Source organism: Lates calcarifer, linkage group LG9 (genome assembly GCF_001640805.2).
Source record: "Lates calcarifer isolate ASB-BC8 linkage group LG9, TLL_Latcal_v3, whole genome shotgun sequence".
Taxonomy (NCBI): Eukaryota; Metazoa; Chordata; class Actinopteri; family Centropomidae; genus Lates; species Lates calcarifer.
The window spans coordinates 22,708,986-22,732,042 of record NC_066841.1 but is presented as its reverse complement, the minus strand read 5'-3'; the positions used below and the strand labels follow the sequence as shown (position 1 = coordinate 22,732,042).

Genomic DNA, 23,057 nt, shown 5'->3' with positions numbered 1-23,057 from the left:
GTGAAAGGACAGTATGTGAATGGTTGGTTGTCTCTATATATGTATATATATGACTAGTCAGCTAGGATAGGCTCCTGCCTCTCCACAAACCTGAAGGATAAGTGGCATAGATAGTGGATGGATGAGGTGGTGGATGATGATTATGAACACATCCACCGGATAAACTCTGAACTTACTGGGGTTCTGTCTAATCGCAAACAAGAGGTGTTGTCCCTCCCTTTCTGTAATCTGAAATGTTGTTGTGTTTCTGAAATGTCAATGTGTTTTGTGAAATGTTGTTTTGTTTTCTGAATTGTCACTGTGCTTTGACCCTCAGGGCCACCACAGATCTTGCTACTTCTGTAAGTCAGCCAGCACAAAGTAAAATTGAGAGAGTCAAGAGTAAAAAAGGGAAACAGTGTTAACAATGTGAAATGCGCCAGGAAAGGAGAGGGCAGCATGAAGAATGAAAAAGTATCTGGTATCTCATGTGGTAGATGTGATAATGCAGCCATGGAATAAATGAGGCCGACACACAATGCTGCTCATTCAGTCCCTGCCAGCCTGTCAAAACCTCTCAAATGCACAGAGAATCTCTCGAAAACAGAGAGCTGTGGAACCACTGTCTCTGGAGATGACTGTCTCATCAACAGCTCAACATTCCAATGAAATACAAGGAAATGTGACAAAGAATGGGGTTATTATGTTCACAGTGGCAAGCATCTACATGCAGGGATGTTAGGAAAGGGACTTTTTGTGAATATCCAAATGAAACGATTTTTTCCTGCTACAGCATACATTTCAAGTCTGTAAATTACCTTTCCTGTGTTCTCCTTTGACAAACAATCTGAAAATAAAATTTAGTTTCAGATGTGTCTAAAGTTATATCCCCCGACTCTGGCCCAATGTCAGCTGGGAAAGACTCCAGTCCCCCCGCGAACCTTAAGTGGTATAGATGATAACATTTTGGTTTCATGATGGTGCACTATCTTTATCATGTCTTTGCATTAATTCGGAGCATTCTTTCCTGTCTACATAGATGAATTTGCTTACCATACAGCTAATCAAATTGTTTCTTTTTAAACTATATTCACACAAAGTAGTGGCATCAATATTCTATCACAGAAGAGCAGACGTTCTCACATGTACTAGAATTCTTAAAATAAACATACAATAGCCACATTCATGGGAAATACAACAAGTTGAAATGTACAGGAATGATCCTTTTAAAGATCCCTTCCTAGTGTTTTAGTGTAAGAGAGAGAGGACAAAAGCCACAGACAAATTAAGTGGGAATCTTCCAAACTTTCACTCTTCAGTACAATGTTCTTCTTCTGTTTTTTCAGACAGTATATGTCCTGTGATGGAATGGTGATCTGTACAGTGTGTACTCTGCCTCTCACCCAATGACAGCTGGGATAGGCTCCAGCCCCCCCACGACCCTTAATGGATAAGTGGTATAGAGAATGGATGGATGTTTTTTTCAGACACAGTGTTTATTTCCTGAGCAGCAGTGTAAAGATAGTAATACTAAAGAGGGAATTTCATCTCAAACTTGATCTGACTAATTGAGACAGCTGAAGCATCATACTGACCTCAGACTTCCACCTTCCACTTTTAATATTTTACCAAAATATTTTGGTAACATCACTGGAAAAATGATTAACCTATAACCAAAGTGTCCCAAGCTTGGTGAGCCAAGGTACACCTAAATGTAATTTTTTTACTACTTTACCACATTACACTTTTTTTGCTGTGTTGTGTGTGTGTGTGTGGTTATGCAGAGTCTACATTCTTCTGAGCTCTAGAACAACTGAGATGAAATAGTTGCGAAAGGTTTTCAGAAAAAAAGATCAGTCACCAATGCGACCTGATCCAGAACACTAAAATAAACTAATCAATGTACAAACAAAATAAATACCAAAATGAAGAATATTCATGCTGTTGGTACTAAACCATTTGATTTTAATGGACCCATGTGGCATCTTTCAAAACCACCCTCAGGACAAACTGCATTTTTACATAATGTGTACACAGGTTTGTGGTTGTATGTCACTAGTTTAAGTGTAATATAGACAGTGTAGACAGCTGAATTGATTAAAATAGGAATGTTATCTGTTTTGTCAGATGTACATGATATGGACAACTAAAAAAAATAGCTTAAATGTTTTTTGTGTGGACAACTCTTGAAATCCAGTGTTAGTCATCAACGTTATGTTGTTTTTTTTAACAAACTTTTTTCCTGTATTTTTGGAGGCAATTAACTATGCAGTCCACAGAGGCCACTAGTTGGGCCCTTACAGTGTGAGGAGGTTAAAAGTCACAGTGTATTTGACTTACCTCATACAGAAGGCATCCCAGGGACCAGATATCTGACTTAAAATTGTATCCGTTCTCATGGATCCTCTCCGGTGACATGTAGTAAGGTGTCCCCACTGGGACAGAGAGAGTACCAAACAAATGAAATAAAACATTTCTCTCACAGTTTATAAAGAAAAATAATAGTGCTATCATTTCAAGAGTATTGTACATTATTATTATTATAAGAAGTCCATATAAACCCTCACTGTATTGACTCTTATTGATTATTGTTTAAAACAATACACTGTTAGTTGCAGTTCAGTCATTTCTTGAATCTGCTCTTGTCAGTTGAGTAGAAATATGTTGTTGTGCATGATCTGCACTCTATGTAAAGAGGCAATTGGCCATGTATTCATGTATGCAGGTTATGTATGTACATGCGTGTATATGCTTTACCTAAGGAATGAGCTGCAGTAGTTTTAGAACTGAAGAAGCGGCCTAATCCCAGGTCACCCAGCTTTACTTCCCCTGTGGCTGTTATGAACACGTTGGCTGGTTTAATATCTGGTATACATACACACACACACACACACACACACACACACACATTTAAACTGGATATCACCAATCAGACCTGGTTAGAAAATTGTATGCACTAAAGAAAGATGTAACTATGGTCACAGTATGTACACATACTATACATATTGCGTTCTTGTATTTGAATCATTGCAACGGTAAAACAACAGTAAAACAAAAGGTTGAAAAAGGAAATTCAAAATGAATTCAAAATGGATGCAGTGAGAAGATGGTTTAATAGAACAAAGAGATGAATGACAGGATTAAAATATATTAGTAGAAACAAACATGGAGATGATAAAGTGTGCCTGGTCTAAAAGAGGATTTGAGTGAGAGGAGTGAGTAAATCTGTGAGCAGTTGTTTACCACGGTGCATTACTCTGCGTGAATGCATGTGCTCCACAGCGCTGCATAGCTGCACAAAGTATTTCCATATAGTCCTCTCTGGGATGAGTCGCCTCTTCTTCTTGAAGTACTAAACAGACAGAAGATGGAATTGATAGTTCACAAAAGTTATAGTGCTTATCTGAAAGGTGCCACACAATATTTATTTATGTGAAATTCAGTGTAGAACTGGGTCAAGACAAATTAGTGCACTTATCTCACTTCAATACAATTATTATCTAGAACACAGATCCTGGTCAAAGGGAGAGCGGCACAGTGGTGCAGTGCCTGACAGCGAGAAGGATCTAGCTTGGCATCTGCTGGCTGGCTGGGACCTTTTTTGTAAAGTTTTCATGCTCTCACCATACCTGCATGGGTTTCTTCCCACAGTTCAAAGACATGCAGGTTAACTGGTGACTCTAAATTGCCCATAAGTGTAGGTGTGAGTGTAAATGCTTGTTTTTCTCTATGTGTTGGCCCTGTGATGGACTGGTGATCTGTCCAGGGTGTACCCCACCTCCTACCCAGTGTCAGCTGGGATGGGCTCCAGCTCTAGCTCCAGCCCCCAGCCCCCAGCCCCCAGCCCCCCTCCTCCTCTACAAGCTTCAAAGGTAAGGGGTATAACTAATGGATGGACGGTAAAGGGGAGTGTATTTTGGAGAGAATTCCTGGGATTTCAGTTCAGTTCCTTATGTTTAATCACCTAATCTATCTGAGTATTTTTACTCATTGTTTGAGTTTTGGCCACTTGTCTGCATTTAATCTGAGGTAAGCCTGTGAGTCATTTCTGACCTTTATCATCTGGGACAGATCTCCAGCATCCGCCAACTCCAAAACAATGTTGAGCTCATTGTCTTCAATAAAGGAGTCTAGGTATTTGATTACATTGGGGTGATTCAGCTGCTGCAGTGGACAAACAGGAGAAAAATGGTTGTTAAATTTTTTTAATCTGTCACTCTTAACACAGCATACAGAGGCTCTGACAGTAAAGTACAGCTGGAGGTGATCATGTGGACAAATTTATTAAACTATCTGTAGTTTTAAAAATCATTATCAAAAAAGCATTTAAATGTATTCTCAGCTTTTGTATTTGCTCTTGTTTTCTATAAAACAATGCTGGAAAACCTTTCAACAATATCTTTCACTAGCTAACCCACTGAAAACAATGACTGCGGTTCATCGACTATACCTTCAGCAGATCTATCTCTTTGATGCAGTCCTGACGAGCCTTGGCATCCATCATCTCAAAGATCTGCAGTGACAAAGATGCAAATACATATCACTTTTTTTATCAAGGATTTCAAGACTGCATTGTTGGTGTCTAATAATTGGTGTCATAGGCCAACACCTCTGTTCAAAGATGGACGTTCCGGATGGACATAGATGGCCTATTTTACTCCTCTCTCAAACCATCCGTCTTCTCTATCCAAAATGTGGACATTACTGTCCTTGAAAGAGTGTCCCTTCTCTTTTAGATGCAGTCCTGATGAGCTGACTCTCCTGTGTTGTGCCACGCTCTTGTGGAGTGGTTGTTTGGTCTCTCCTATGTGTAGGTCTAACACTCCTCACTGCATTGCACACTGACTAAAATGATCAATTGACTATCAAAATAGTTAATTATCAAAACAGATGAATTTTTTTGTTGATTGATACATTTCTAGATTAAACCACATACACTGTTAATTACTAGAAAATGCATTTTCTGAAGAAACTGTAGTGGGATTTCTGGCTTTAAGAAAGCTAATACTTAACACCGTTGCTGAGTGCTAAAAAAAAAAAAAAAAGACTGAAGCTAAGCTTCATTGCTGGAAATGCCAGAAACAAATTTGCACTGTTGGTATACATTTTGTATAAAGAAGTAAATTATGTTGTTTTAGGTGAAGGATGTAAAACATGCCATGCCATAACCCTAAATTACAAATAGTAATGTGTGTGTTTGTGTGTTTGAATGTGTGAGTTGTTTTATTGCAAAAACCTGAGGCCCTCTCTACTGGTGGAGTCTGACATCTCAGTGGGGCCCAAGACACTGGACCCTACAGGTTCAAATGGCTTTTTGAGGGTAAAGACTTGGTCTTAGGGTTAGGGATAAATTTAGCTTTAAGTTAGGGTCAGGTTAAGGATATGCATTTAGTTGTGATGGTGAAGGTGGTTAGCATTGTCGCCTCACAGCAAGAAGATTCCAGGTTGAACCCCAGTTCAGCTGGGGCTTTTCTGTGCGGTAACATTTAAGTGACCAAAGTGTCTTCAGACCTATAAGTTCAGCACATAAACTTATTTGGGTAAAACACTGAAAAATGTTGCAAAACAATTTTATGAGGCTGTCTCTGCTGGAAGTCAGAGATGGTTCTCTGGCACTCCATTGGCAGATGAGCAGCCTGCCTGGTTTTCATGGTAGTTGATGATGGAATAACCGTACTAATTACTGTAACTTTAGCTGAATAACTTTAGAAAAAGTTGGCTTTGGCTAAATGGCATTTAAATCTTCAAGGCAAAAATGCAGGATTATTGAAAAGAAAAGGTATACTCCAGCACTTTTGTTTTTCTGGCTTAAATTGTTGGTGCTTGGCTTGTAAGATAGACAAAGTCACTTGCGTGTATAGACATAAGAGAAGTTACTCAAACAGCGTATGGTAAAAGAAAGAGCAAAGAAATGAGGACAAAATGACGCACACACACATAGGGAGAGATCAGCTGAGTGGCTGCGGTGAACCAAGGGAAATGAACTCAAGTTGACGACAATTAAGTTCGTTAATTTAAGTGCAATAAAAAGGCCAACAAGAACTTTATCAAACCACTTGTTCAACAAGCTGCAGAAAAGTGAAATTTTCTGCTGTCTTGTTCTCAGTCCCCTGACACGTTAAGCTGGTTAATCTACTAACTAATGGTTACAAACAAGCTAAAATGAAAACTGTCTGTAAGGAATCTAAATGATTATCTTAGTTTAGATTTATCTTATTTTGTGAATATCATTTTTATTTACCATTATTTTTGTCCATTTATCCTGTGGAAATTACAGTATTGCACTTTGCCTCTTCCATACCTCCTGAGCTTCCGTAGCTCTTCTTGTCTACTCCCTTGCATTGCTGAGGGTAAGTTGTGTGAGAGAATGCTGCTGCGCTAATTTTTATGTTTTCTTTGAAAATAGAGCCATTTGTGTCGTGATCTTGATGCATACTGTCCACTGTTATCATCATATCATGTGAATCATGTCACCGACAAAAGTAACTCCCAATCAAGCTACACATTTTGTTGCTGAATTAAGTTTCTATGGCAAACAGTGTGGGACTAATTAGGTGCCAAAAAAGCAGGTGGAAGAGATAATAGTTAGGAGACAATTTTTGTGCTAAGAGGAACATAAGTGCATATGTATGAATTTAGAATAAAGAATTTTGAATACGGTATAAAACATTTTAAGGTGTAGCCCTGAAGCAGTGTAAAATACACTGCGCAGTAATGTACCTGGACTTTCTTGAGTGCAACCAGCTGTCCCTCCAGCAGGTATGTAGCTTTATAAACCTCACTGAATTGGCCCCGACCAATCTTCTTCTCAATGCGGAAGTTTGCCAGAGTGCAGCAGTACTTGCAGGCTGGCATGTTTTTCTGCACAAGAAAACACATAATAAAAGGTTTAACGATATCATTACAGAGCTTAGCTGCATTGAATAAATCGCAACTACTGGCTGAACTGTGGCTTTGAATGAGTCACCACAAACTACAGCCAAACACTCAAGCTTTTTATTTCACAGATCTAGTTTGAGCTGCCCTCATCTCGTGACAATACACTCTGTCTTTTATAGCTCTCTGAAGCTATGGGGCTTTCTTTCTATATGTGCTGCAACAAGATTCAAAGCTTCAAACACAGCAAGCACAGTTTGTAAAAATTGTAGCAGCCCTGGGACCGAAACAGCATGACACCTCACTGAGTTTTGGTCTCATACACGTGCCATAGAAATCCAGAAGCTTTCGTGTTATTGTTATTGCGCAATATGTTACAATAAAATAATCAATAAATGCATTGTTGAAAAAGCCTAGGTATAATTATTTCTTGCTGACACAAAATCAAAAGTTGTATCTCACTGCAGTTGTGGTTATATGAGGTTTTATGTGCCAGACTATTTCTTGGCCAGGAGCAGGGACTTCTTCATGGTGAGGACACGAAGTTACTGCACAGGGCAAATAAATAGCCCAGCATGTAATCCTGTTAAATAACTTTTTAAATGAAGTACGTTTTTGTAAGGATTCAATTTGGATGTAATATGTTCATTAGTGAGCTTTAGAAATGTTAATAGGGATACACTAGGGAATAGAAAGTATAATAGACATCACATTTTTGAACATGCAACATTTAACTAAGTAGTATCTAATAACATACTGGTTAGGCGTCCTACCTGATCCTCTTGACCAGGTATCTTGTAGAGATTGTTGTGGTTTTCTAAGTTGGGCTGGTTGTTGTTCTGTGCCTCCATGGCGGCATCACACCTCCCCACTACTGTAACAAGGAAGATAACAGTTAAATTTACATTTTTCAGCATGTTCAAAGCCATACATTTTATTTTACAGAGCGTAAAAAACACAGACTTTTCAAACTCAAGTTATAAGAGGCAGGTGAGAGATAAAGTATGAAAGCGAGGTGATGTCCTGTAAAGACAACAGGCTGCATGGGTTGAAAGAAAGAAAGAAAAAGAGAAGAAGAAAGCCTTTTTTGTTATTGCATTAAAATACAACAAAATCTGGATTACTACTCCCGTATGGTGACACAAAGTTGAAACTCAGAGTCCAATTTAGATAAGTAATAAATTAAATAGATAAATATAAAGGTGTCTTGAGAAGATCAATTTGTAGATGTTTGATTGCACACTGGGAGAAATGATCAAGAATGATGCTGTTGCACATCAGAACTGTCATTTTGCATGTTTGAGTTGATATAAACTACAGCTTACCCTGTCCCCTCCCTGAGCAGAGGACTATCCAGCCAGTGATTTTTTTTTTTTTTTTGTGCTGTGTCATGACCCTTTGGAGGGCCTTTTTGTCTGCTGCTGAGAAACTGGCATACCACAGTACAGCATCCTACAGGATGCTCTGTACTGAGGAACAGTCGAAGCAGCTTTTCATTTGGACTGTTTTTCCTCCAGTGTCAGGAAATGCAGACGTTGCTGTGCCTTTTTTGGCAACAGCCATGGTGTTGGCAGACTGGGTGAGGCTGGCAGAGGTATGGGTTCCTACAGATATGAAGTTGTGAGTCCTTTCCACTCAGTCTCTGTTGATGAATAATGTGAGGGGTCTAATCTGAACTTTCTGAAATCTATAATGAGATCCTTGGGTTTTTTGGTGTTCAGTGTCTGTATTGTAAGAAAGGTCATTAATAATAATGACCATGCACATGGGAACTGCTTACGTGTTAAGTAGTAGTGCATAAGAATTCAAATTCTGTCTAAACTAAATATAAATGACATTTATAATGAAATTAAAACATTGTGTTGATTGATTGCCATATAAAGGCAAACTCAGTTTTTTTATTTTGCAGACAAGATGACATAACGCATTGATGAAAATATATTTTCAGTACTTTCTACTTCCTAAAGTGACAGCCAGACTGTTGTCACCATCAGGCCATCAGGCTGAGTTTATTATATTAACTGCACACTTTGATGCTTGTCACAGGATCTTTGTCCATTCTGGCATCTGTGGGATGATCCAGAACAAGTCAGATCCATGGAGGCACCATCCCACAGGACCCAAGAGGATCTGCTGCCAATGTCCGGGTCAGAGCTGTTTTGCCAGTATGAGGGGGACCTAGACAGTATTAGTCAGGTCCCACAGGTACTGAATCAGTGGTGGGAACATTATCCTGCTGCGGGAGGCCCCTGACATTGGGGAGTGTTGTTGCCATTGGAGGGGTGAGTGCTTGGTTTGTGACAATATTTAGGTAGGTGGTACATGACAAAGTAACATCCAAATGAATATCAGGACCAAAGAATCCTCAGCAGAACATTGTGTTATAACGAGATGATCGATGTTATTCACTTCATCCACCAGAGGTCATAATGTTTAATGATTGATGTATATAAATGAGATAAACTATAGTGTGTGTTTAGCTGTATTAAAACACAGTATATGTGTAAGCAAATAATTTCTGTCATCTCTAGCTTTCACAGTTATCACTCATTTAAACCTCTATTATAGCTGATTAGACAACTGTTACACTGAGTTTACATAATAATAATGATATAATGATTTAGTCAACTGGGCTGTCTGTGCCATGCCTCAACATTTGGCTGTGATTGGCTGTGAGTTTGTAAGTCATTTGGCATACCAACTTTATAATCTATATGTAAGTGTTTTTGAAGCTTGTTACACTGCCCCCAAAATGCAAAATACATATAGCAAACAAAATAAAAATAAGGTATTTAAACAATAAATTGATATATCATTGACTGACAGAAAGGCTTATGACTTTAAGCCTTAACTGCAAATGTGAAGGCCATTTCCAAATGAGTGGATGAAAGCAAATCACAGAGTGAGACGGTGCATCATTTGTGTCCTTCTTGTGACTAGCTGAGTCATCTCAGTGTGATCTTGTGCCTTCTCTCTCCAGCGTTATTCAAATAAGGACAAACTTTCAAATGGCGCCTGTAGCATTCATATGTTGTGAAGGACAACCTCATTCTCTGGAGTTACCATTGCCAAGTGCTGAAATATTAATGACTTGTTTTGACCACAAATAGCTACTAAAATGTCTAAACTGGGACATGCTGAAACTTGCTCTCCTGTCCTAAAACATTACAAGCACTATTCTTCAACACCCCCATCCCCCATCTCTGATGAGTCAGTTTTAAGTATTTAGCTGAGTGTACATGTGCTAACTTGTGCCCACCGTAACCTACTCAGGTCTACTAACCATTAAAATGTAAGTAATGCCAACTGGGCCTCATGCCAACTGGGCCATGAGTTAGGTTACAGCACAGGAACAGATCTGTGCAACATACACCAATTGGCCACATCATTAAAACCAGTTATGGTTTTTAATATTATGATTAAATGGTGTGAGAAAGAAAGAGAGAGAGACAGACAGACAGACAAAGAGAACAGATGCCACAGATTTACAATTTCTTTCTAATCCAGTGATTTGGTGCTCCTTGACCCTCCTTGTTCTCTGGCTTTTACACAATGTTACATTTTGGAACAGGGCTCTGTTTCATTCACTCACTATGAACATAAACCAGTCAGAGCAGGGAGAGATTAACATGGGGAATGCTAACGCAACAGAGCCTATGTGTGAATGCAGGGGTGAGAAGAAGGCTTCATATTGAAACCTATATTACCCAGTATGCCCTAGGATTATTAGGTAGGTACCACCATAGGCTATGACAAAATGACCTCCAACAATCCAGGCTATTCTTAATCACAGTTCAAATCACACTATATTCCTTTCTAACAGGCTTAGTGAGAAGATGAAATGTGTTCCTTTCATGTTTGGTGCTATATTTCTCTTGGAAGTCTCATATTTAACAACCTATTATGAAAAATCAAATTTGGGCTTTCATTTTGGAAACATAGATTGCATTATGTTATAAGTAGGCTTGTTTTTATCATTACTCATGGCTGAGCACATCTTCCACACATGCGTGCATGCAGTATCATGGACTCCTGATGTTTTCGTACTCTATATTCTATGTTTGCACTTCCTCAACTTCCATCTCATTGAAGCACTGACATATTTTCAACCTTTTTTTTTTCTCATTTACACATTTCTATTTACACATTTCATTTCTATTTGAATTTCCACCACATTTAAAGTTTTGTGAATATGAGGAAAATTTTACTGATTAGAAAGATTAACAAGACTAATGGCTGTGAGGCAGTGTTTTGTGGTAAATACTTGTCAGCAAGCCAACATACTCACAATAATATTGCTTGCCTACGTTTTTATAATACTTAATGTTTATACCATGTTCACCATCTTAGTTTAGCATGCTAACATGCTAAAATAAACACAAAGAACAGCTAAGGTGGGAATGGCAATAGTTTTGTAGGTATCAAACCATTAACAAAATACTGGACAAATTATATTTTTGGTCTGATGGTGATGTTAGATGAAAAGCCATCATCATTAAATTTTTCTTTCACTCAAACTCTAAATGTTAAGTACAAAGGTCTGCGAGATTCATCATCTGGGAGCCATGAATGTCTGCCAATCCATTTAATAATTGTTGAGACATTTCAGTCTGAACTTAAGTAGGGTATCGACCAAAAGACTGCCAAATCAACACTGCGATCCATAGAACCATGCCACTAACATGGCATTAAAATTATAGCGTTTGCAACACCAGTTTTACACAAGAATACAGTCATGTGTTGTTGTTGTTGAGCCCTGACTCTTCCAGTCCACATGTGTCCTTGAGCAAGACACTGAAACACAAATTGGTGGTTAGGCCAGCCCTGTGCATGCTAGCTTACTGCCATTGGTGTGAATGATGGTGCACATTGGTGAACGAGAGGCAAATTGCAAAAAAACCTGCTCTTGACAACCACTCATCCAATCAACTTCAAACTACTACTATAAACCCAGAAATCCCTGTCTGTCTGTCATTCTTTCTGTCCATCTGTCGTTTGCTTTTCTCAACAACACTCATCTGATCAAGTTCAAACTGGGTGGGTGTATTGCTGAGTACCCAAGAGAGTGCTTTGTCAACTAAAGTTTTCTGAGTGAGGGGCTCTTGAGAAAACATAAAATACAAACTCCAAACCACCAGAGAGAGAGTAAATAGAACCCCAAACAACAATGCAATGTAACAATGTAATGCACTGACATCAGGTGTGTGGCATTACCTCCACCAGACTTGCAACACATTTTGAATATGCAAACAGTTCAATTTGATGTCATTGATGACATCATCAAAGGTCAAGCACTACCTTGACGTGAACTGCATTAGTATATAAATTAAGAAATCTATTTTATCTATCTAATCTATCAAATTTTTTTACTCCTTGATAGTATCACTTATTCAAAAAAAAACTTCAGTTGACAGTGCACTTCCTTGGGTCTCAACAATCCATCCACTGGACAGACATAAAGACGGAGGTTTTTCAATTAAAAATTTGACTTTTTCCTGGTTATACTTCCCCACTCCCCTCTGTCCAAAAGCTGAATAATACCAGGAAAAAATAGTGACTGAAGCCAGAACCCAAAAGGTACTTTCCAAAGATGCTGCTTGTGTCTTTTCATTTCTGTTGACCCTGAGCTGTTGACCCTAATTTGAGACACTATGTCAACTTGAACACACACAGTTGTTTCCTCTTCCTCTAACACGACAAAAAACAGCTTTGTGCCTCTTAGGAATGCTACAGAAATTTCCAAAGAATTATTACAATAGAGATTTTTTACATTATAACAACAACAAAGCATTCAGCTTTCTAAATTCTTAATTGCCTGTAAGTGTGAGTATTAGTGTGAAAATATTTGTCCATATGGGTGTTAATTCTGTTATAGACTTGTAGCTGGTGCTGGGTGTACCCTGCCATGCAGAGATTACTATAGCAGGCTGAAGATAATAGAAAGATAATACAAGAAGAATTTTATACAGATGCTTTACTGGGAGACCATCAGTTACTTCACAGGTGTTTCTTTGGAGCTCTGTTTACATGGCACAATGCATGTATCACAGAGGGGACTGCCAGCCAGCACCACAAGAAATATCAACTTCTACTGGACTGAAAAAAAAATCTATTAAAATACAAATAACATAAGCAACATGTTATTTTATATCCATGTCCCCACACCCACCAGACAAAACAGAGTGGCTTCCTGCCCTACCCTGCTCTGATATGTCAGGACTTTCCGGAGGGGCAAGCATCTCTAAGCATCGTCTGGTTTCCTCCAGACGTGATGCTGGATCATCATGCAGATTTTTTTGTTGCCTTCTCCAAATCTGTGCCTTGACACAATCCTGTCTCTGAGCTCTGCAGAAAGTTATTTCTTTCTCACCGCTTGGTTTTTGGTTTGGCATTGTTAGCTGTGACATCTTATAAAGACAGGTGTGTGCCTTTCCAAATGATGACCAATAAATTGAATTTACTACCACTCAAAGTGTAGAAACAAGTTTTTCCTTTTTATAAAATTTTGATTATGTAGCATTGAGTAGAGTGATGAGGGGAAAAGATGGTCTTTTTGTACTTTAGCATAAGGCTGCAACTTAACAAAGTGGAAATTTGAAGGGGTCTGAATACTTTCCCAATGACTGCAAATGAGCAAGGTAAGGACTGCACATAATGTGAATCCTACAGCCCTCTTATTATTTTAAATATTGACCAATGTATGTTAAGTGGGATTAAGGCAGGCAGGCAGCTGTCACACAATGTTACATGTACATTAAATCTACAGACTGCTCAATCTGAACTAACATTCAAACTCCAATTCTAGAATTAAATGCTGAAAAGGCTTTGTATATGGTATGGTCATATTTTAAACTTTCCCTCCCACCTTTACTAAAAAGCTCATTTTATGCTCTTCGTGACTTCTTCTCATTTATATACTGTTGTGATGTTGGATGTCCATGTTAAACATCAATTTTCAAAAACTTTAGGTGAGTGTATGTTAAAATGCTCCCAGTAAGACAAAAGCCCAAGTTCCAGTCTGCTCTGTCAACATTTTTTCTACTTTCCTGACACTCTGATGCATGAATGATATGGAAGTCCATAAACAAACTTCCGCTCCAGGCCTCAGTTCCAGGTTGAGCAGTCCTGGCACCAGAGCAGACCCACGTATGCTGCAGGGACTGCTGTGCCAGTGATCACAATGTCAGGAAGAAAGTGTCTCTGTTGTTGCTGTGGTGGAAAGAAGGGAACATTAGACACCAGTGGTTTCATATGTATTTTTGGGACCTCATATAGCAATAAAATATCTGCATTTTTGTCTGAACTTTGCATTTCACAACTGGGTTCAGCCACCGTGGCCCACCAGCTGGCTGGCCAGAACTGTTATTTATGCTGTTACAGAAGGACAGGCAGCTCCAACTTCATTGGGCCAGCATGTTGATTCAGAACCTCAAACTGTAAGTATGTCACTAAAGTGCTTTTCTTTGTGGCATATTATCAATAGCCTGCACATAACAAGCTATTTCAGTGAGCAACTGTGGTGGTGAGTTTCTAGTTACACTGAAGTGTGTCTGCAGAGACGATAGCTTGCTGATGCTCACTGGCTAGCTTGCCAGTGAGTTTGTGGATTTCATTTTTCACAAACTATTTTGAACAAACATCAGATCCAGCTATTCTTTTCAGTCTTACCAATTTTCTGTCATGGCCAACAGGAGCCCAGGCTCCTTTATTATTAATATTAGCTACAGAGTAATGTTAGTTCTGATCCAGGAGTCTCGTTCTAAACTGTACAACCCTGACACAAAGTTTAGAAGTAACATCAATAAGTTCTAGGGAAGCATGAAGCATGTCTGCATGAATATGTTAACTGGCTAACAGTATGTTATCATTGACTTCTTCTGGTGCGCTGCAGCTGATCTAACTAACATTACTGCCATGACTTATGACTACTTACGAACATCCATGTTTCTCTGTCAGATGACATTGTCCAGGTCAGTGAAAATTGAAATCATTGATATCAAACATTTTAGCTCAGAGAACCAGTGATGGGTTTCATGTGAGTAAAAAACTGACTCATCACTACACTCTGCTGCCCTGCTGAGCTGTGGGGATGGGGAAACTGCGTATACAATATGGGTGAAATGATTAATGTAATATTGACATGAGCTATTTGTTTAAAAAAGTTAGTTTTGTAATACTTTCTTACAGTACATCACAGCAGGACCCCTGTGCCAGCATTACAACATGTTACCAACATGTTTGATGGCAGACCAACACTGCACTGCAACATCTGTGGACAAGCTAGTGTTTAGAAGAACAGAAAGAACATGTCCCCCTGCTCTGACATGCTGGGGGCGTATCCACTGAATGTGCTGAAACCACACCCACTCTAATGCTGCAGCACAGTGACAGTTAGCATCCTGTTAGCATCCTGCTAGTACCACGACCTGAAAAATGGATACTAGCAGCCTTGGAGTTGAGTCCAATTCTAAGCCTGAGGACAATTTGTTATTGATTTGGAATGAGTAGAAATGACAGTTTTGTTGATCAAATGGCCTGACTGTCTTTGAAGAACTCCGGGAAACAAGTGACACTAATTAACAGTCATATTACTGATGTTTATCAATAGAGGAGAGCAAAATATAATGATGCCACACTAATAATAAACTAACTTTATGATTAAAAAGTGTGTTATTATATCAACAAGTGTGTTACAGCCTCACTCTAGTCTGATCCCTCATCTTCAAGAGGACACACACACAGAGACAGACAGTGAGCGATGTCAGAGGGACAGGAGACGCAAAGCAAATATGTAAATAGAATCACATGGTAAATGTACTGTGGAGGCTAAACAAGGTCAGACTTTACAAAGCACTGCAGCAATTTGCATACAGAGGCCCTTTGGAAATGAATGACTCATCACTCCTCAACTTTCTAAATGACAGAGAGACTATTATAAATGGCAAAAGACTGAGAGTGGTAGTCTTCCTCCTGGAAACTACAGCTACTCTGCTGGTAGTTAGGTTAAACAAACTTATAAAGATATAACAAAGACATATAATTCTTTAATTTATTATCAGAAAAGTCAGGGTTTTCCCTGCATATCAGGCAAGCAGTGGTGGCCATCACAGCCAGCAAGTCCTTCTCTGCTGGCCCAAACACTGTCACAATCACTGACTTATATGCTCATATGTTTTTTTTCCCCATTAATACTATATGTATTAAACTATTTCTAATTGGTTGTGCTGCTCCCAGTACAGTCTATTTATGTTAGAGCTTTTATCCAATCAGATTTCAGCCCTGTGCTGCCAAGTTAACAGAAATCTTCAGAATCAACAGTGCAGGCCCCAGTAATTTAAAATGAATGGCAATAAAACTGTTGCCTCGCAGATCCTTTAACCAATCAGATTTCGCGAGATCAGTGCCATCTAGCAGGCCTTCACTAACATCAACATTTTCATGTCATTTGATTAGATGATCAGAGAGTGTACTGGTCACAGCTAGCAAACCACATCTATAGCTTCTAGCACAAGCTAAAACACGTTAGTATAGGTTTTTTCAACCCACAACAGCTGAAGGAGGAGGAAGAGTTCAGTGAGGTTATCTGTCTCAGTCCAACAATAAGTCATTTTCTATCACTATGGACGGTAATGCTGAAAGTCAAGTCTGCCCAGTCGTATTTCTCGCACAAGTTTTAATTCGCTTTAGGAGTAGGAGTCAGAAGGATGAGGAAAGAGTCAGGAGACAGAAGTAGTTTTTTTTTTATTTGTCTACAAATAATCAGCAGTTTCGGAGAGTAAAATGCATTTGACCTATATTTTATTGTTTACATCTTTGTCATTTAATGTTGTTGGCACTGTGGGAGACGGCTGCCTCTCCAGTAGCTCTCCAGTTTTCTAGTACTTTTTACTTTTTATAACCTCTTTCCCTCTACTTTCTTACTCTTTTTGTTCTTCTTGTGAAGAGATTGTGGGCTGTATATATATATCCTATGGATATTTGTAACTTGAAAATGCAGCCAAGAGCCAGTTTCCTCAGTTATTCACGAGAGGAACTGCTGACCTTACGCACAAAAGGCCGAGCCGGGATACGACACTCCATCCCGACGGAGCTGAGGAAGAGACCCAGGGGCTGCAAGGCCGGGGCCAAGCGAAAGGCCGAGGTAGCGGAGAATCGGAGACGCTACAAACCATCGATTCCCTCCGTAATCATGGGGAATGTGAACTCGCTGCCGAACAAGATCAATGAACTATCCGCACTGAACAACCAGCGGATCTACCGTGAGAGCAGTTTGTTCATCTTTACGAGACATGGCTAAACCACCTCGCACCGGAGGCTAACGTGGACCTGCTGGGATTCACTGCCGTGAGAGCCGACAGAGACACTAAAGCAAGCGGTAAAAGCAAAGGTGGGGGACTCATCATTTATGTGAACAACCGCTGGTGTAACCCAGGACATATCTCCGTAAAGACAGTCTTGTGTTGCCGTGACCTCGAACTGCTAGCTGTTAGCCTGCGGCCATATTACCTGCTGAGGGAGTTCAGTCACGTGATCACTGTCGGTGTTTACATCCCTCCGAGTGCGGACGCAGCCACAGCATGTGAGAAGATCCACTCACAGCAAGGCTGCAAGACACAGCACCCTGAGGCACTTATCATCTCTGGGGACTTTAACCACGTAACTTTGGACTCTACCTTGGCTGTTTTTAATCAGGTTGTAGACTGCCCTACTAGAAACAACAGGACAATTGATCTTCTGTATGTTAATGTAAGGGATGCATACAGAGCGACTCCTCTCCCCCCACTGGGGAAGTCTGATCACAATCTGGTTCATCTACTGCCACTGTACACCTCCCTGGTCCAAAAGCAGCTGGTGACAACTCGATCCATCAAGAGGTGGTCCCCTGAGATGGAAAGTGCCTTGAGAGACTGTTATAACACCACGGTCTGGGATGTGCTGATCAACCCGCATGATGAGGACATAGAGGGGATGACACTGTCTGACAGAGTACCTGAACTTCTGCGCAGACGTGGTCTTCCCTGTCAAGACAGTCCGCTGTTACCCTAACAACAAGCCATGGGTAACGCGGGAAGTCAAGGCTGTCCTCAACAGGAAGAAGGCTGCCTTCAGGAGCAGAGACAGGGAGACCATGAAGGCAGCACAGCAGGAGGTGAAACACTGTGTGAGGGAAGCTAAGGACAGCTACAGGAGAAAGGTGGAGCAGAAGCTGAGGGAAAACAACATGAGGGAGGTCTGGCAAGGTGTGAATACCATCACAGGTCACAACACAAAGACCAGAGTGTAGGGGGGACAATGGAGAGGGCGAACGAACTGAATGACTTCTTCAATAGGTTCAACCAGTCCTTGTCCCCCCCACCCCCACCCTCACTGCAGCCATCTCTCCTTCTTCCCTCCACACACCTCCCCCCAGACACCACAACACCCCCCTCCTCCTCCCCCACCTCAACACAGTCTCCGCCTCATATCACCACAGACCAGGTCAGAGGACAGCTGAGGAAGCTCTGGCCCAGGAAAGCAGCAGGCCCGGACAAAGTGTGTCCAAGACTACTGAAGACCTGCACTGCAGAACTGGGAGAGACCGGCCCAGCGAGCTGAATGACTTCCGACCGGTGGCACTCACTTCACACCTGATGAAGACATTGGAATGGCTCTTCCTCAGCCTCCTCAGACCCCAAGTGCAACACGCCCAGGACCGCCTGCAGTTTGCTTACCAGCAAGGTGTCGTGGTGGAGGATGCCATCCTGTAGCTGCTACACCAAGCCCACTCACATCTGGATAAGAGAAGTGGCACAGTGAGGATCCTCTTCTTGGACTTCTCCAGTGCCTTTAATACCATCCAGCCCCCCATGCTTCGCAACAAACTGAGCAGGATGGGAGTGGACCCCTACCTGGTGGACTGGATCTCCGACTACCTCACTGGCAGGCCACAGTACGTCAGGCTGAAGGACATCTCGTCTGACACTGTGGTCAGCAGCACTGGAGCCCCCCAGGGCACAGTGCTGGCCCCTCTTCTCTTCACCCTGTACACCTCGGACTTCTGTTACAACTCGGAGCTGTGTCACATACAGAAGTACGCCAATGACGCAGCCATCGTTGGGTGCATCAGGGATGACAGAGAGGAGGAGTATCGGAGACTGGTGGGGGACTTTGCTGCATGGTGCCACACTAACCACCTACGGCTTAACACCTCTAAGACGAAGGAGCTGGTCATTGACTTTGGGAGGTCCAGACCAAGACCGCGACCAGTCCTGTTAGAGGGAGCTGAGGTGGAGGCTGTGGACTCCTACAAATACCTCGGGCTGTGGCTGGACAATAAACTGGACTGGACAGCACACACCAGCCACCTGTATGGGAAGACACAAAGCAGGCTGTACTTCCTAAGGAGACTGCGGTCTTTCAACATCTGCAGCAAACTGCTGTGGATGTTTTATCAGTCTGTGGTTGCCAGTGTCCTCTTTTACACTGTGGTGTGCTTGGGGGGGGGGGGGGACTGCTCCTGCCCAAGTGTAGGACCAACAGACTGAAGAACTCCTTTGTTCATCATGCCATCATGCTCTACAACTCCTCACTTAGGGGGAGGAGGAGATAGAGTTCAGAGGACAGAAGGGAAGGAGTAGTAGCCACTTAATGTGCAATAACCCACCCGGACACTCAATAACCTTATCCTCCGCCACAGTGCAATAATTTCATTTTAATTTAACCACAGGCCATATACAGTTATCCATATTTATTTATCCTGTCTCATTCTTATTTTATTCTATTTATAGTTTGTATATTTAGCTAAGAGTTTATAGTATATATATTTTTTTATCCTATTAAGAGTTTACTGTTTATTGTTCATATATTCTCTATACCTGTTTGCAAGCAGTTGCTGTTGTTGCTTGCAAACTGTCCTATGTGTGCTGCTTTTCTATCCATATAAGCTGCTGGAAACTTAATTTCCCTGAGGGAGTCATCCCAAGGGATCAATAAAGTCTAGTCTAAGTCTAAGTCTGTCTTAATATTGATGCTTCTGCTGGAGAGAATGTGTGTGGAGCAGCTGTGGCTGCAGTGTTTAGACACCTATTGAATTGTGTTAAGTGGGTTTTTATAGCATTGCTTCATTAATGGCATTTATTCTGGCTACATGACATGTCTGTCTGTGAAGCAAAGATCTGTTATACTGTGTTTCTGGATGTTGTTGATGGTTTCTATAGCTGTGACATCATGATGATGGTGTTAAGAGGTAGGTTAATGCAGGTAGAACACCAGTTAAGGCCTAGGTGTGACATGCACGGCCTGCCACTACAAGTAAGTGCAGTGTTCTATGTGCATCGTCACCTCAGTAGCAGACCTAGGTAGGCCACAATGCTTTAATTCACACAAATGACTTGATAGAATACTTTAAACAAGTCACACCCCACTGACCACAGAAGTGAACATAGAAGTCACAGCCAAAGAACCCACTGTCAGCATTTTAGAACCTGGATCTAAGCCAGACCAAGCACACACTTACCATGCAACGTGGCAGGTGTGTTTTATTTGGGACATATGCCATTGCCACTGGGTGCTGCATTAAATCAGTGATTACCTCAGGTAGATGCAACCTTTTCTATCTATGCCGAGCTAATGCTAACCCTAACCATGGCCAATGACACCATCCTTCATTTGAATCCATACTCAGACCTCATCCCAAGGGGCAAATGCACCCCTCGCACCCTTCACAGTCCCTGAATCTTCACTCACTGAATTTTAACATTTAGAACATATAGACTGCAAGCTGAGAGTGGTCTCTCCTCTGAAGATGGAGCTCTGCCCTCCAGGGGTCACAGACCATGATGCTGCATACTCACCAGCAGATTCTTCTTTGGTTACAGTAACGAGAGCAAATGTAAGCGGTGGTCCACCCGTTTTTCTGGTATCTGTATACTGTGCAACAATACCTTCAATTGTTACACAAAGTTCCAAAGCTCCCTGAAGATAATTCCCTCCAGTCTGCACATACCTTCTATCCACCTTCCATGGAAGGCTGAGACATGTGCACAGTATCACAATAATCAAAATCTGTCTTGCATCCACGTACATCTAATTTCTTAAAAAGGTTTCCTAAATTCGGGGGCCGCATGATGGTGCAGTGGTTAGGGGACAGGTAAAACAGCGCAGACAATTAAAATGTTACTGATGACATGTTGTAAATTTTGTCTGGTCTGAAACTTGTGCACAACCACAAGTGGAAGTGATGAGGACTATCAGAGTTAGGTGAGGGTATTAAGCTGCCAATTCATTAGCCAGCATTTATGTGATTTTTTTTCAAAAGCAAACAGTGGTGTAGTGGGGATTTTTTGAGTGTGTATATGTGTGTTTGAGAGGCAGGCCTGCGTAGCCTACTATCCCTTTTCTTCTCTTGTTTTTTTCACAAATAGGCAAGAGTGTCTCAGGATGATGCTCATAATGCATTTTTATATGTAGGCTACTACAAACAGATATTTGTGTGTGTACTTGTTTTTTAATTGCTAATAACACCGGTAAACAGTAAAACAGGCATTTAAAATAAAGTTGCCCCATTCAACACAACATTAAATGAAATGCAACCTAAAAGCTAATGTGTTCATTTACAATTAACACAGCAAAGTTAGTCACATCAAATATAATAAAGGCTGTTTTCATTTACAGTTCACAGGGGCCAAATCTCAGAACTCCTACAATGGTGTTTCCTTGAGCTAACTGAAGGCACTGTACACATGCATGGATGGTACCACCTCCACCTCATTTTGAGCCAGGAAAAACCCAGCTGATCAACTGTCCCTTAAATACCATTAAATACCGTTAATGCAACAAGCCACTTGCTTTACAAAGTTGTCTTTTGGACCATAGAGCCTCATCTGCCACGACAATATATTCAAGCTCACGTAGTTCCTTGTTCTCAGCACCAAAATATCTCTTTTGTTAGTCATCTCTTGGTCTTTCAGCTTCCTTTCAGACGCTTTCAGATCAGTTTTATCTTTCAATAGCACCACACCACCTCATTTTGTGGATAATGTTAGGGCTTGTTAAGGCTTTCTTTTATTTATTCTTCTAGTTATTGTGGTATGTTGAGTGATTTGCAGTGTGCTAGCCTCTTTATTGCACAGGAAATTAGTTGCACTTTGCAAGCATTTTTGGAGACAGTGCAACTAAATTTTACAGTTAGAGGCATGAGTGTGACCTGCAAATATGCCCTTGATTCTCGTCCTTCTTTCTGCTTTATTGTGGCACCTTTCACCTGCCCATTTTATTTTTTTTTCATTATGTCCACTGCATTTCTGTCCTCTCTGCCCAGGGCGGGGCTGCATTCTCACTTTGTGCGTCTCACATACACACACACACACACACACACACACACACACAGCGATCAGCTGAGCAGTGCAACTGCAGTGATCACAGTGAACCAGATGAGCTAACTCCAGCTGACATCAGTTATGCTCATTACTGTAAGTACAAGGCCAATACATCGTAGCATAAACAGGCCAGACAACCTGCATACAAAAGCTGCATCCACCTCATTCTGTTGCATAAAGAATTGAAATTGAATGAAAATTTGTGTCTGCAGGTGAAATATTATTTGGACACAGTGGTGATTGAGTGGTGTGAGCACACACTAAGGTGTGTAAGATACACTGTTTCACTAAGCTCCAATGCCAATAATCATTATCAAAGTAGTAAGGCTCAACAATTTGGGAAAAAATCTTATTGCGATTTTTGCGACAGATATTGTGATTGCGATTTGATTTGCAATATAATTTTGAAAGTCAAGCTTCAGTCCAGGATTCACTACATACATGTAAAACATGTGATGGAGCATTACCATTTAAGAGATCATTGAAATATGAACTGCTCTGTGTACTAATCCAAGGATCCATCCATCCATTATCTATACCGCTTATCCGTTAAGGGTTGCAGGGTAATCCAAGGATGAGAATGAAACAAATCCAAAATGTATTTATTCCAATGGTATAGAACATACACATAATGAACCATAGAACAGCTCTGACAGAACAAACAGTAGCATTACGTTCTCTTTCCTTCTTTGCAGTAACTTTACATTGGTCATACTGCTGCCTGTGGTGATTCTTTAAAGGCTGATGCAGAATTATTTCTGCTTCATCTGCAACTTTGTCTTTTCCTAAGTTTTGAGGAAGAATTTGCTGTGTGAAGGCATCAGTGGGGCATTTTTCTTAATAAAA

At 40.8% G+C, this 23,057-nt stretch overlaps 1 protein-coding gene across 6 annotated transcripts in view; it reads right to left on the bottom strand.

Annotated features, from left to right (window-relative positions):
• The window catches only part of nek6 (NIMA-related kinase 6), a 35,455-nt gene that overhangs the window by 8,973 nt on the left and 3,425 nt on the right, over positions 1–23,057 (bottom strand). The window contains exons 2-9 of one of the 6 annotated variants that reach the window (XM_051072717.1): positions 13,904–14,064; positions 7,629–7,728; positions 6,700–6,840; positions 4,430–4,492; positions 4,033–4,143; positions 3,223–3,331; positions 2,737–2,844; positions 2,320–2,414 (exon numbers count right to left, since the gene is read on the bottom strand). In XM_051072717.1, coding sequence (XP_050928674.1) covers positions 2,320–2,414; positions 2,737–2,844; positions 3,223–3,331; positions 4,033–4,143; positions 4,430–4,492; positions 6,700–6,840; positions 7,629–7,706 — 705 coding nt within the window. In that variant the 5' untranslated portion in view covers positions 7,707–7,728; positions 13,904–14,064. Of the gene's footprint in view, positions 1–2,319; positions 2,415–2,736; positions 2,845–3,222; positions 3,332–4,032; positions 4,144–4,429; positions 4,493–6,699; positions 6,841–7,612; positions 7,733–13,903; positions 14,065–23,057 lie in introns of those variants that run through there. The other 5 variants (XM_051072716.1, XM_018699156.2, XM_051072719.1 and 2 more) reach the window with 5 other exon arrangements.